Source organism: Antechinus flavipes, chromosome 4 (assembly GCF_016432865.1).
Source record: "Antechinus flavipes isolate AdamAnt ecotype Samford, QLD, Australia chromosome 4, AdamAnt_v2, whole genome shotgun sequence".
Lineage (NCBI taxonomy): Eukaryota > Metazoa > Chordata > Mammalia > Dasyuromorphia > Dasyuridae > Antechinus > Antechinus flavipes.
Window position 1 is genome coordinate 9113126 of NC_067401.1, and position 14026 is coordinate 9127151.

The 14026-nt window shown below is 43.3% G+C and overlaps 1 protein-coding gene across 1 annotated transcript; it reads left to right on the forward strand.

Annotated features, from left to right (window-relative positions):
- The first annotated feature begins 777 nt into the window (after positions 1-777).
- On the forward strand, positions 778-2666 carry GPR55 (G protein-coupled receptor 55). The gene has a single exon (XM_051999393.1). The coding sequence runs from the start codon at positions 778-780 to the stop codon at positions 1666-1668; it is 891 nt and encodes a 296-aa protein (XP_051855353.1). The 3' UTR covers positions 1669-2666.
- The last annotated feature ends 11360 nt before the right edge of the window (positions 2667-14026 follow it).

Sequence of the window (14026 nt, forward strand, 5' to 3'; positions counted from 1 at the left end):
GGCCGGAAATCTCCAAACAGGACCTCATGAGACGCGAGCGCTACAGGTCCCACTACTCACAAAGAGCTGCTGAGGAGAGCCCCCTTGCAATGGGCTTTGGGATGGGGTCATGTATTCAAAGATAGGACATTTCCACAGCTAGCTCTCTGAGAAAGGCGGTGACTGTGTCTCTGGATCCTGGTTTTGAACAGAACGGTGTCATAAACCAAAAGCCTAGTTGGGAAGAGAAAGAGATTCGGACTTTGTTCTGTACTAGGACAGCTCCTCGGAAGATCAGTGCCTAGAAGGCCCCGTGCTCTGTGGGCAAAGCGGAATTGCGAAAAAGAACCATGAGATGAGCATATTTGGAGGCATCTCCATTCCAAATGTTCACATGTGCTTATTAGAACCTGTGGGGGAACCTTCTGAACTCGTTAGGCTGATTAGCCACAACTGGACCCGCCATCCCTGAACCCAACATATATACATGGACACGTGTGTCTGAGGTGGAGACGGGTGGTCCTTCTGAGGGTAAAAGGGCAACAAGGGATGTTCAAGGTCATTAACCCCTTCCCTGTAATATTACTCTTAAGGAAGACCAAACACAGAGGGCTCAAGTGACTTTCCCCTGGCCACGCCCCAGGAAGGGAGGGAAGAACCAAGAACTGAGGTCTCCTGTACCTGCGCCAGAGCGTTTCTCTGACAAAATGACTAGTTTGCTTGCACTGCTCCTTGGGTGAATTATGTGGGTATAATGGGGCCGGAGCCTTATCTGCTGTTTGTGTTTCAGGGACCGACATGAAAGCCGGGAGCCAAAGTGAGGAGTGCTCCTTCCGAGAAGTCGACAGCCTCATGAAGACGGTAGAGTTGAGTATCCACATCCCCACTTTCATCCTGGGTCTCGGACTCAACCTACTGGCCATCTGCAGCTTCGCCTCCTTCCTGAGAAACCGGCGGGAGGAGTACAGGGCCACGTCCATCTACATGATCAACCTGGCGGTCTTCGACCTGCTGCTCGTGCTCTCTCTTCCTTTCAAGATGGCGCCGGCCCAGGCTTCGTCCTTCTGCACCACGGTCGAGTGCCTCTACTTCGTCAGCATGTATGGCAGCGTCTTCACCATCACCTTCATCAGCTTCGACCGCTACGTGTCCATCGGGCACCCGCTCTGGGTCCAGAGCGTCCGCTCCCCGAGGAACGTCCTGCTGGTCTGCGGCTCCATCTGGGCCCTGGTGTGGACGTGCACCATCCCCATCTACAAATTTCACGGAGAACCCGGCAATTCCACCTGCTTCCACAACATGTCCGATGGCGCCTGGGGCGCCCGGGCCATTGTCCCCCTGGAGCTCTTTGGATTCCTGCTTCCCATGGCCACAGTCTGCTTCTGCTCCTTCCGCAGCATCCACAAGCTGGACCGCTCGGCCGTGAGGAGGGCGCCCATCATCCGCTCCATCGCCGCCAGTCTGGCCGTCTTCGTGGCCTCCTTCCTGCCCGTGCACCTGTGCATCTTCCTGCAGTTCCTGGTGAGGAACGGCTTCGTCCAAGACTGCAGCACCAAGCAGGGCATCAGCTTCGCCCTGCAGCTGGCCCTGTGCCTCGCCAACGTCAACTGCTGCCTGGACGTCTTCTGCTACTACTTCGTCAGCAAGGAGTTCAGGGCAGGGATCATGATCCTCCACCAGCCGTCGTGAAGAGCTCAGCCTCTGGTGCAGGAGAGCACGTGTAGTGGGGATAAAAGGGGAGGCTCCGAGACTGAGGAAGACGGGGTTTGTGCAGAAAGGGAGGCTCTGAAATGAGGAGGACGGGGTTTGTGCAGAAAGGGAGGCTCCGAGACTGAGGAGGACGGGGTTTGTGCAGAAAGGGAGGCTCCGAGACTGAGGAGGACGGGGTTTGTACGAAAAGGGAGGCTGTAGCTGACCCTCAGGGTTAGTCAGGTGAGAAACTAAGGCCCAGAGAGGGGAAGAGACAAGATGACAGAGCTAGAAAATACCGTAGAAGCCATTTAGCCGACTCTCCTACTCTACTTATCCAGTAGAATGCCCGCCGACTCCTGATTCCACGTCCCATATGCTACCTACTATGTCACATTCATAGCATGATCAGCTGTTCTGAATCCAAGTTGAGGGCTTTTTCCAGATACTTGCAGCTCATCCCATGAGATGTCACATCCCCTTTACAACGCCATTCCTTGCCTTTCCCATTGAGGGAAACACAAGCATAGCCATCCAATTCTATCCAGCACACAAACTTGTCCTGTGATAGGACAAAAATTTAAGATTTTAAGGTTCAGACATGGCATAGGACTTGGAGGGAAGGAAAGGCAATGAAATCCAACTAGAAAATGTAATGGATCCCATCAATGATATCTTTGTCCCATCCCATGACCTTGCAGACTTTGTGGAGCTGATCTTTGATTGTGGTAAGAATGCTCCCCTTCCATCATTCAGCTGACTGGAATTTCCCAAGCATTAGATAAATTTCTCCTTTAAATCGAATGTGGGATTGAAAAGATTGGCTTTGGAGAAGAGCCCAGAACAAGCACCTGCCTCTCTTCCTAGCCAAGGTGTGGTACTATGGGAGTGCAAAGGAATACTGCAGATAAAATAATTGGTTAGTGTATTGGTTAGTTTTGCTGAAAACAATTTCCCCCCTTTTAAAAAAAAAGTTTCTTTCAAGGAGAAAGAACTAATCTGGGAATAAAATGAGCATTAAAGTAAAAAAATCTGTAAATTTTCCCAAAAGAAGTAAAAAGTTGAATGTAGATCTTAATTTAATAACTCTGGTAGACCATGTTGGGATTGGGTCTTGAGCTCCTTTTGAGCTTAATGAATTTTGCCTTTTGAAACACTCTCCCTTCAAAAATTGCATTATCTTTAGACATGGAGATAAGGAGAAGCACACTGTGGTTCTCATAGAATCATAGATTTTATGAGATTGAAGGGACCTTAAGGGCATCTAGTCTAATGCCATACTTGAAAAAATCCCCTTTATAATGTCCCTAAAATAATGCGTATCCAACATTCAGACTCTGTTGAAGACCTCCAAGATGGCCAAACCTCCGTTCCTTTGTTCGTCCTCCCAGCTTTCTCTGAGAAAGGAAAAGCAAAAGCACTTCCTTGTGGAAGGAGAGAGGGGACAGATATTGGTGCATCTTTAAAGCCTCCATGTGGGTCAAAAGCCAAAAAAAGAGTCAGGACGACCCCCTGCTCACTCCCATAGTCCACAAACAGGAAACTCCAGAATCCTTTAACTGCTACGATGACGTACTCAGTCCAATAATCGGACTGCTCTAGCATCGGAAGCTCTAGCAGAAAGACTTCCTGGAGCATAACTGCCTTAGCTGACCACCATTCTCCATGTGTGGAGGCAGTAAGGTGGTACAGTGAATAGAATGAAGTCTTCCTGAGTTCAAAGACTGCCTCAGACACATATTTCCCATATGGCCATAGCTGAATCCTTAGCCTCCCTTGGAATCAGTTTTCTCATCTATAAAATGGGAATAATAACACCTACATCCCAGGTTAGTTGTGCTGCTCAATTGAGATAATATACATAAAGGACTTTTGCAAACTTTAAAAGAGTTTCATAAAGGCTAGCTATTGTTATTACCAATATTCCTCATCTCCCCCATTAGAATGTAAGATCCTTGAGGATCTAGGTGCTTGATAAATGTTTAATGACGTTTTTGGTCATTTTTCAGTCAAGTCCAACTCTTAGTGACCCTGTTTGGGGTTTCTTGGCAAAGATACTGGAATGGTTGGTCATTTCCTTCTTCAGCTCATTTTACAAATGAAGAAACCGAGGCAAACAGAGTTAAATGACTTGATCAGAGTCACACAGTTAGTAGGTGGATGAGACCAAGTAACGAAGAAGATGATCCTTCCTGACTCCAGGTCCCATAGTTTACCTACTAAGTCACCTAGCTGCCCATTCAATGACTGATTCCTAATATGTTTTCCATCTATCATTCATTCATATGAGTATACGTTTCATGAGCTAAATGCCAATAGCTCCAAAATAGTTAAATACGCTTTTGTTTTGGAGGGTAGGGACTAGAAATTGAGGGGATTAAGAAGTGGATAGTGTAGAAGATGACTCCTCGGCTGTATCCTGAAGGAAGAGCAATTCTTCATGGTGGAGGTGAAGATCGAGTGCGTTCTAGACATGGGGGATGGCCATTGTGAAGGCATGGAAATGGGAAAGGAACCATGATTCCTGAGGAACAGTGCCCCCCAAATTCCCAAACTGTGTATGTCCTTGGGCCTGCCTTGGCCTTACTCTACAGCCCAAAAAGAACAAAAAAGAAATTTTTCATGAACAAAACCTATTTCTACCAACTCTTTTCAGGAAAGCCTTAACCTGGACACCAACGAGGGCGTTCTATCGGTCGATGGTTAAACAAATAACAGTGTGTGAATGTAATGGAATATGCTGCCATAAGAAAAGACATAATGGACGAGTTTCAGAGGACAGAATTCCGCTGTAGAATGAGGCAAAGGGAAGTGAGAAGAATTAGAACACTTTATACAGTGATAGTATTATAGAGAAAGACAACTTCAAAGGACTTTAGAACTGCTCGGCACACTTATAAGCCACGACTCCAAAGGAATAAAGACAAAATACACACATCCTGCCAGAGAGAGGTGATGAATGTGCTGAACCATGGATTTGGGGATATGGTTCTCTCTGTAACCCTATGGGATCCTTTAACTTCTGGACACTCTGTACAACCCCAAGATTAGGTGTTGTAGAGAAGATATCAACCTGCCTCAGTGAAACGTGTTTCCTTTTTCAGGAGTTTTTCCAGATGTGGAAATCTCAGATCTAGTCCCTAACCCCTAAAAACCTTCTCATTTCCAGAATTCCTCTCATCTGTCACTTCTTAAAGCCTTCTAAGTCACTTCTAAAATTCCTGAACCCCACTTGTCCAGCCATTGCCCAATCACTGGGTATCTCTTCATTTCCAGTTTTTTTTTTTTATCACCACATTTAGTAGCTATTGCTACTGGAGCAGTATTACGCTGATGTTATATCTGGGGGAAAAATGAAATTGTGACTGATGAGCATCGAAATGATCTGAATCTTTGTCCAACAAGACATTTAGGGAGATGGCCACCATAATAGGCTTTCCTCAGCTTAATAACTTAATTTCATATAATTGTCAAGGAGAAAATTGCAAATTGAAAGCAACATGTTTATTCCCAATCATCTCAAGACGCCACAGCCTGGTTTAACTAAATTCTGTAGGAATAGAACAGAGCAGAGTTGTCTTTGTGTAGGCTGTAATCAATTTTGATTTCACGTAATTGAGTTTTGAAGTTTGGGTCCCTTCTGGGGAAGAGAGAAAATATTTGCAAGAGTCTGCCTTTTTCTACAGGGTCTGGTTGGTTGATTGAAATGTCAGCAACCTCGTATCTAGGACCAGATGGTGTTTCATCATTGCCTGGGCTGGGGAGTTGGGATAAGCCTTCCCAGCAAAGCAACAAAGCAAAAGGAGGGTGAGAAAGGGGGCTCTTTCCTCCTTGACTGATAAGGTCAGACGTGTGCTTTGACACTTTGACAGTTTGGTGGAGTGAAGAGAGACTGGAGGCAGGAAGACCAATTGTCTATTGGCAATAATTTGGGCAAGAGGTGATGAGTTTCCAAAGTGCAAGAATCCTCTGAACCTGCCTTGTCCTTCATAATGTTCCCAATCCTGAAATATCAAATTATTTTAGCCACATTAGAGCACTAAAGGATAGAAGCTATGACGTGTCTCCATTAGGACTGCTTTTGCCAGGCTGTTTTCCCCTCTCCTATTTTTTCTCTCTTATTTCATCTCCTTTCTCTCCCTCACTGCTTCCCATCCTGTGGTAGATTCTTTGTAGATAAAATTTCTCCTTTCTACAAAGTATGAAGTTGTAAAGGAAAGTCCCAGGGACTTAAGTTTTCAAAGCCACAGGAACTAGTGTGGCCTCTTCTATGCATATGATCACCAATGATATGGTGGTGTGGGAGGTTGATCATTGCCTGGACTATTGCTAATAGCTTCCTGATGAGCCTCCCTGCCTCCAATCTGTCCCCACTTCACTCAGTTCTCAAAGTAACTTTTTTTTTCTCAATAGCATTTTTTCCAATTACCAAGATAATTTTCAACATTCACTTTTGTAAGATTTTGAATTCCAATTTTTTTCTCTCTTGCTCTTTTCTCTCTCTCTCCTCAAGGCAGCAAGAAATCTGATAGGTGAACAATGATTTTAAATATATTTCCATATGAGTCATGTTGTGAAAGAAAAATCAGAATAAAAGGGGAAAAACCATGAGAAAGAAAAAGCAAACCCTCAAAAAAGGTGAAAACAGTATTTTGACAAATATGGAAATATGTTTAAAAGGCTTGAACATGTTTAACCTATATCAGATTGCTTGTTCTCTTGGAGAGGAGGAAGGCGGTGGAAAGGGAGAAAAATTTGGCACACACGGTTTTGCAAAGATGAATGCTGAAAACCATCTTTGCATGTGGATATTGGACTAATAAAATACCATTAAAATAAAATTTAAATGTTTTACATTAGAATAAAAAAAATAAACTAGTATGCTTTTATTCACATTCAGTTTCTATAGTTCTATAGTTCTCTATAGATTGCATTTTCCACCCCAAGTCTATTGGAATTGTTCAAAGTGATTTTCTTAAAGCAAATATTGGACCATATCAGTCAGGGGAGAAGTGGCCCTTTTTCTCATCCTTATTCTGCTCTCTTGGTGTTTACTAGAAAATGACCAAGATGGGGAAACTAGGAGGCTCCTGAGTCTCCCTGCAGTCAATGGTAGAATAATTCAGCACCTTCCTTTTTCCTTGGTATTGCTTCAGAAACATGTCGGCTTGCCAAGTCTTTGGCTCCTCTCTTCTTGGTGTTCTGTCTTTGATCCTTTTGTCTTAAGAACTTGCTTCTGTCAAGGATCCCAGAGGCCTGCACTGGGCTTCTATAACAAAGCTGCCATTAGCATATTCATTTATTTACTCTCCAATATGATTTATCTATCTATCTATCAATCAATCTAACTGGCATTCTAAGAGGAGGAGATAAAAGTTTAGAATCAGGAAGGGATTTCCTCAAGGTCCTACAACCAGAGAATGAAAAAATCAGGATTCAAACTCAGGTTTGAACTTCAGTTCTCCTTTCCCTATAAGATGCTGTCTATGAGAATAGCTGTGATTCTTTCTCAATCTTCCAACTTTAAGGCTAGATCACTTCTCATCAATCACTAAACATAATTACTTCACTTTTTAGGGCAGTTAAAACCATTGACAGAAAGAACTTGGATTAAATATCTCCAGGTGGATAGAGATTTTCCAACAAAATATTGGCTTTTACGTGTCAAAATTCTACATTGACCTTTACACTGGACTTTGAATTCAAAGACCGGGATTCCAAATGTCAGCTCTATATAATATAATATAATCATTAACTTGCCATGTGACCTTAGATAAGACCTTTCTGAGATATGAACTCCCAAGGGAGTGAACCAACTGATCTCTAAGGTCCCTTCTTAACTAGCACATCCTATAATCCCTCTCTTTAAAGGTGACAGTAGTTAGAACACTGGATCTAGGAGTCAGGACCCAAGTCCTCCCCTCTCTGTGGATCACAGCACATCTCCTTGTTCCTGAGTATTTTTCCTTTTTTATCTCTATTCTCTCCATTTGCCAGGCTTTCTTCTCCCTTTATCCCCACACATACCTTCAGGATGGCACAAATATTCTCCAAAGTTAAATACATGAGAGAAGAGGGGAAAAGGAGCAAATGCCTCATTTTCTCCCCTGAACCTGCTCTTCTTTCTATTTATTTCTGTCTGTCTGTGGCACCACCATTCATACACAATTTCCCATGGATGAAAGTTTAGTATAATCTTTGACACTTCACTTCTCTCCTGACTTATTTATACAAAGTGTTGTGCCTCTGTGCAGACCTGGAGCAGGAGATCATTGCTCAGAGAGGAAATCCTCCCTAAATGACCTCCTAGACATGTATGTCATCATGTATGATGAGTGACACCACATCTGGCAGGGGCCAGGCACAGCCTCCTGGGATGGATAGTTCAAAAAGAATAGCTCCTCACAAATAAGATCCCGTGTGTGGCAGCCATTTGGAAATGGATACCATGAGTGTTTGGTACCTGGTCCAATTCCTTTTCATTAAGTATCCATTCCTTTGAATTGCTAAGTTACCTGGCATATCCTGGTATAAGGAATAAGCGAGAATAAGAAGCTATGAAATTAGGATCATCATATCATGAACCGAGGACACCTAAGGATGGGCCCTCTTCCCATCAAAAGGGCTCCCTGGTTAGGCTTATAATAAGTTCTCAAACAAGACCCAGCCATTCCTACCGTGAAATAGTCTGGACATCTGTCTATTCCAGTCTATTTATTCCAGTCTATTTCCATTGCCATCAATCTAGTACTTACCTTAAGCACTTAGCACCCGGACTACTAAATGAGCCTCTCAACAAGTCTCCCTCCACCCCAGTCTCCCTACTCCCAATCTTCCTTAGGCATAGATTTGGTGGTACCGTATCTGCTCAGCAGTGTGTGGCCATCAGTCTAAACTGCAATGCTTTTTCCTGCTCATCCTATAATTAAGGAAAAAACTCTTTACCTCAAGCCCACATTTCCCCTGACCCCTATAAAAAGGTAGAAGAAGCTGATTCACAACCAGACTGGAAGTTTCCCAAGGTCAAGGACTGTGTCTTCTGCTCTGTCTTTTGCAAAGTACAGTGAATTACTAGACTGAACACATCAGCCATTCTTCCCCAACAGTGAGGAACTAATCTGTGATCTAGTTATTATTTCCCTGAAGTTCCCCTAGCTTTGTTCATTGCCATCCAACATCTTTCTTCTCCAACATCAACATTCAATTACCAGTGAAAAGCCATCCAAAGCAAGCTGTCTAGAGAGCACAAAATGCTCTGACTAGGAATGGTTCTGGCAAGAATAGGTGCTGTTTTGTTTCATTTTGAAAAATCACACATCTGTGGGAAAACTGGGACACTAATGCATTGTGGTGGAGTTGTGAAACGATTCGACCATTCTGGAGAGCAATCTAGAATTATGCCCAATGAGCTATCAAACTGTGTCCTTTGTCCCAGCAGTGCCATCACTAGATCTGTATCCCAAGGAAATCTTAAAGGAGGAAAAAAGACTCACACATGCAAAAGTGTTTGCAGCAGCTCTTTTTGTGGTGGCAAAGAACTGGAAACTGAGTGGATGCCCATCGTTGGGAAATGGCTGCATAAGTCGTGGAACAAGAAAGCAATGGAATATTAATTACTGTTCTATAAAAAATGATGAACAAGCTGACTTTAGAAAGGCCTGGAAGGATTTACACAAACTGATGCTGAGTGAAAGAAGCAGAAGTAGGAATACATTGTACACAATAACAGCAAGAAAGTGTGATGGTCAACTATGAAAGACTTGGTTCTTCTCAGGGGTTCAGTGATCCAAGGCAATCTCAATAGACTTTGGACAGAAAATGCCATCTGCACACAGAAAAAGAACCATTGAGACTGAATCTAAATCAACACACGCTAAGTTCACTTCTTTCTTCTTTTTTTTTTCTCCTATGGTTTTTCCCTTTTGTTCTGATTTTTCTCTCCCAACATGATTCACAAAGCAATGTGTAACAAAATAAATTAATTTTTTAAAAAGAAGAAAGTCACACATCTGGTTTTCTGGTTAACACTGGTACCATGGATGGGGGCAGCAACAGAGAGACCAAGGGAAAACCACTATGTGGCAAAACTGTAGCAACCTGAGGATCTATGTACTCAGTGGGTATATACAGACAAGGTAAAGAAGTCATTTCTGGGACACGTGAAGCTGTCTATGGTTCTGTGGACTAAATACCAGGATGAACAGAGGCAGAGAAGAGAGAAAGTATTCTAGTTATGAAAAGGCAGCTCTCCTGCTCTTATCTTTTTGGCCCCAAAGGACACCCTAAAAACAAGGGCTGGAGAGTTAGGAGAGGTAGATTTAGATCCAGTGGAGAATGAACTTAGGAAGAAGTAGGTTCCCCAACCTTGGTAGTCTTCAGTCCTCATCAGATCATAGATGGAAAACTGGAAGAGAAAAGCAAATGTTACGTGCCTACAATGTGCCACGTACTATGTTAAACTCTGGCAATAAAAAGAAGACCAAAAGTACAAGTCCCTACCCTCAGGAAACTTACAATCTAATGGGGGACACAACATGCAAATATAAACAAAACAAGCTCTACATAAAATAAATAGAAAATCATGAACATAGGGAAGGCATTGAAGCTGAGGGATTGGGGAAGCCTTCCTGTAGAAAGGAGAGAATAGATGGAAAGTAGACTTAGAGAAGATCCTAGCAAATTGGGATGTGCTTCCAGAGGAGGAGGATGGAGGAGATGAAATCACTTTAAACCTCACCAAAAGGAGATCAGTTTGAAAGAAACTGGGAGGTTCAGACTGAAAAGAAGAGGCTCCCAGTGGAATATCAAAGCAATCTTGTAATGTTTGACTGGCTGTTATTTGGAAAAGGTACTGGGCCCCAAGGGAAGAGCTAGGGCCAAACTAGGGCAATACTGTGTAAACAGAAGTCAGAAACAAATCATCTGAGAGGAACTGATGAGAGAGACCCATTGGCTGCTTCCTTGACAACTGCCACAGGCTTTTGCCACTTGAAGGCCACGTTTTTCTGTCAGTTCTATGTTCTGACCCATTGGATGCTATTTTCTGAGATGAGTTAGTCATGTGAGCAGCAACTAACTAATGCGTACAGTGTCTAGAGAAAGAACTGCTCCACCTACAGAGCCAATGCTGGGAGCCAATATTGAGGTCCCAGACTGAATGTGGAGGTGTCTTCTGCCAGCTTGTGCCTTTGGAAACCTTAGTACTTCTACTTGCTGTGATTCCCCAAGTCCCAGGGGCTTTAAACCCCAGAATGAGTGAGGTGCTGTCCCAGGTGCTGAAAACAATTCAAACTCTTAAGAACTCTTTACTCTTGCTAACTTTCCACTAACGGGATATATGTCAACACTGTGATTAGAGAGCTGGAGGGGGCCTGAGGGTCATTGAGTTGACCTCTCCATTTTCCAGATGAAGGATTAGAGGCCCAGATGGTGAGTTACCTTGCCTACAATAGAGGGAGTAAAGAACAGAGGCAAGATTTGAACTCGAGTCCTGTGACTTGAGGTCAGCCATTTTACATTGTACCAAGCTATTACACAAGTACATACACAATGCCTAATGGTAATATAAGAATGGACACCAGAAGAATCAGGAAAAGAAGCTGACACAAAAGATGAGCCCTGAAGTAAACTTATAGTAACTCTAAGATGATGGGGGAGGGAGTGGGGGGGAAGAAGGGGACATTTTCGAACACAAGGTTTTGCAAGGGTCAGTGTTAAAAATTATCCATGCACATTTTTGAAAATAAAAAGCTTTAATAATAAAAAATAACTAAGATGAGGAAGGGAAGTGAGGGTGCACCTAGGCATGGGCACAGCCTGATAGAAGATGGATGGCAAGTTCCACAAATTAGGCCAGTTTGAATGAAATATGGAGCATATAAAATGGAGGGATAGGAAACCAATCTGGAAAGATGGATTGGAGTCAGATTTGGGAAGGGCTTTCTATGGTAACCAGAGGAGTCTGAGTTCTGGTCTAGCACTTATAGGGTCATTGAAAATTCTGAGCAAGAAAGTGCTGGATCAGATTCGTGCTTTGGAAAGATTCTTCTTACACAGAAGATGGATTGAAGAAAAGAGAGCCTGGAACAGGCCAGTTATGAAGCTTATCTAACACTTCAGGAAATAGGATATGAGAATATAAACCAGGAGAGCAAGACAAGATGGCTGAGAGATATTGAAGAGCTAGATTTCAGAAGGTGGTGACTAATTACTAATATTGAGATAGAAAAGAGAGATTCTGGGAAAGACCCAAAGTTGCGAATCTGGGCATCATGCTAAGTTCTTTACAAATATCTCATTTGAGCTTCCCAACATTTCTGGGATGTGGATGCTGCTGTTTTTGACATTTTCCGACTAAGGAAACCAAGGCTGGCAGAGGTTGAAATTCATCCAATTAATAAGTATCTGAGAATGGATTTGAACTCAAGTATTCCTGACTCCAGGCAAAGTTCTGAGGTCCTGGCAAAAATTGGAGGTGAAGGAACCAAGTGTGATCTCTTTGCCCTCCATGTTGGATGGAGCCAAGTGAGCTCTCTTTGCCCTCCATTTTGGCCACTCCCCCTTAACACAGGAGCTGGATTTTTTTTTCATTACAGCCCCATTAGAAGTACTTAATAAATGGTAAGTGTATTGTAATTCTTAATGTTTTTGAGCTTTGAGGATGAGCTTGATCATTATTTTCTACATCAGAAAACTGGGCTAGCTGACTTATCAATATCCCTTTGGAAATATCCTAAGCAGAACTAAACACAGGATTCCAAATGTATTCTGAACTGGGCAAAATCAAGTCAACAGCATTTATTAAGCACCTACTACATGCCAAGCACTGTGCTAAGCACTGAAATATAAAGAAACACAAAACCAACAAAAATTCATTCCTCGCCTTCAAGGAGCTTAGTCTTGTTTTGCACAAGTTGATATGTGCCTTCTTAATGGAACTCAAAGTTTTAAAAACAAATGTAAAAAACTGTTGTACATGTAACTGGAGAAAATAAAAATATTAAATAAAAGGAGCTTCCAGTCTAGTGCAAACAACTATGTGCAGACAAAGCTAAATTGGAGATTATTTTAGAGGCAAAGTATTAGGATTAAATGGGATTGGAAAAGACCATTTAGTGAAGTGAGATTTTAGCTGAGACAAGAAGGAAGCCAGAGAATGGTGGTAAAATCACTTTCTTTCCTCTGGAAACTGAACATGCAGACATCACGTACATTGCTAAATGCTGTTCAGTTATCACTTCGAGCTGCCATCTCATTTTGAGCTCTCACTTCAAAAAAGATCAGAAGTTTTTTTCACACCAACTGCCATCCCAGAAATCCCATCACCTCTCCTTGTATTCTTGGGGAGTTGGTTTTGGGTCATTTCATTCAGTCTCAGGTGGTATCCCTCACAGGGCAGCTGACTTCTATTCCTGCTCTGAGTATTAGTAGAGAGTCCCAAAAGGCTGGAGTGTCTCTACTCCCACTCAGGAGCCCCATCCTTAGATTTGTCATTAACCATCAACCATTAGCCTCAGTTAGCTTTAATCAGCAGTATTTACTAAGATAAGATTTATAAGCAGTATTTACCCCAGCAAAAGCCTGGGGTACAGCCCCACACACAAATACCCAGAGAGTCGAGACACTTCACAAACCTTAAAATGATATGTTGCCTATTAATATAATTGTGGAGCGGAGTTAAGAAAAGAGCCCCATTCTAGGTTCCCTTCAGAAAGAGAAGAGCAAGTTAACCTTTCTATAGCATATACTATGGAACTGAGTTAAGTGCTTTTCACAAATATTATCTCATCTGATCCTCCTGGAGCTCTGCCCCTCCATCTCCCCCCGAGGGCGGCGTGGGCCATTGGGTCAGCACTTCTAGAGTCCATTCAGACCCCGGTTATGAACTTAGCCAAGAGGGTCATCATCCGGGCCACGCGGCTCTGTCTTGTCCATGAAGCTATCCATCCACATGATGTAACAGAAAGAACATTTGAATTCTGAGTCAGAAAATCCAACTCTGGGTTCAGCTCGGCTCCCGACACTGTGTGTCCTAGCAAGGCAAATAGCTCTGTGGGCCTCTGGCAGCCTCCTAAATCTTACCCACTAAGTCACAAAGGGATTGTGATCTGCACTGATGGAGAACATTCCCACATTGGGAACCGCTTAAACCGATGAAGGGACCACCACTTCTGAAAGTCACAAGAATACGTACCTTGGAGGGCCAGCGGGAGCCCTTCCCGGGACAGACAGCATGGTAGAGGCTGGGGGCCCTGCTTCCAGAAAGGGAGGCTTTGGATAGGTTCCAAACCAAAACTAGAAAGTAGACAGACTGCACCAGGGGCAGCTTCCGCCTTCTCCCCAGCCCAGCTGATTCAAA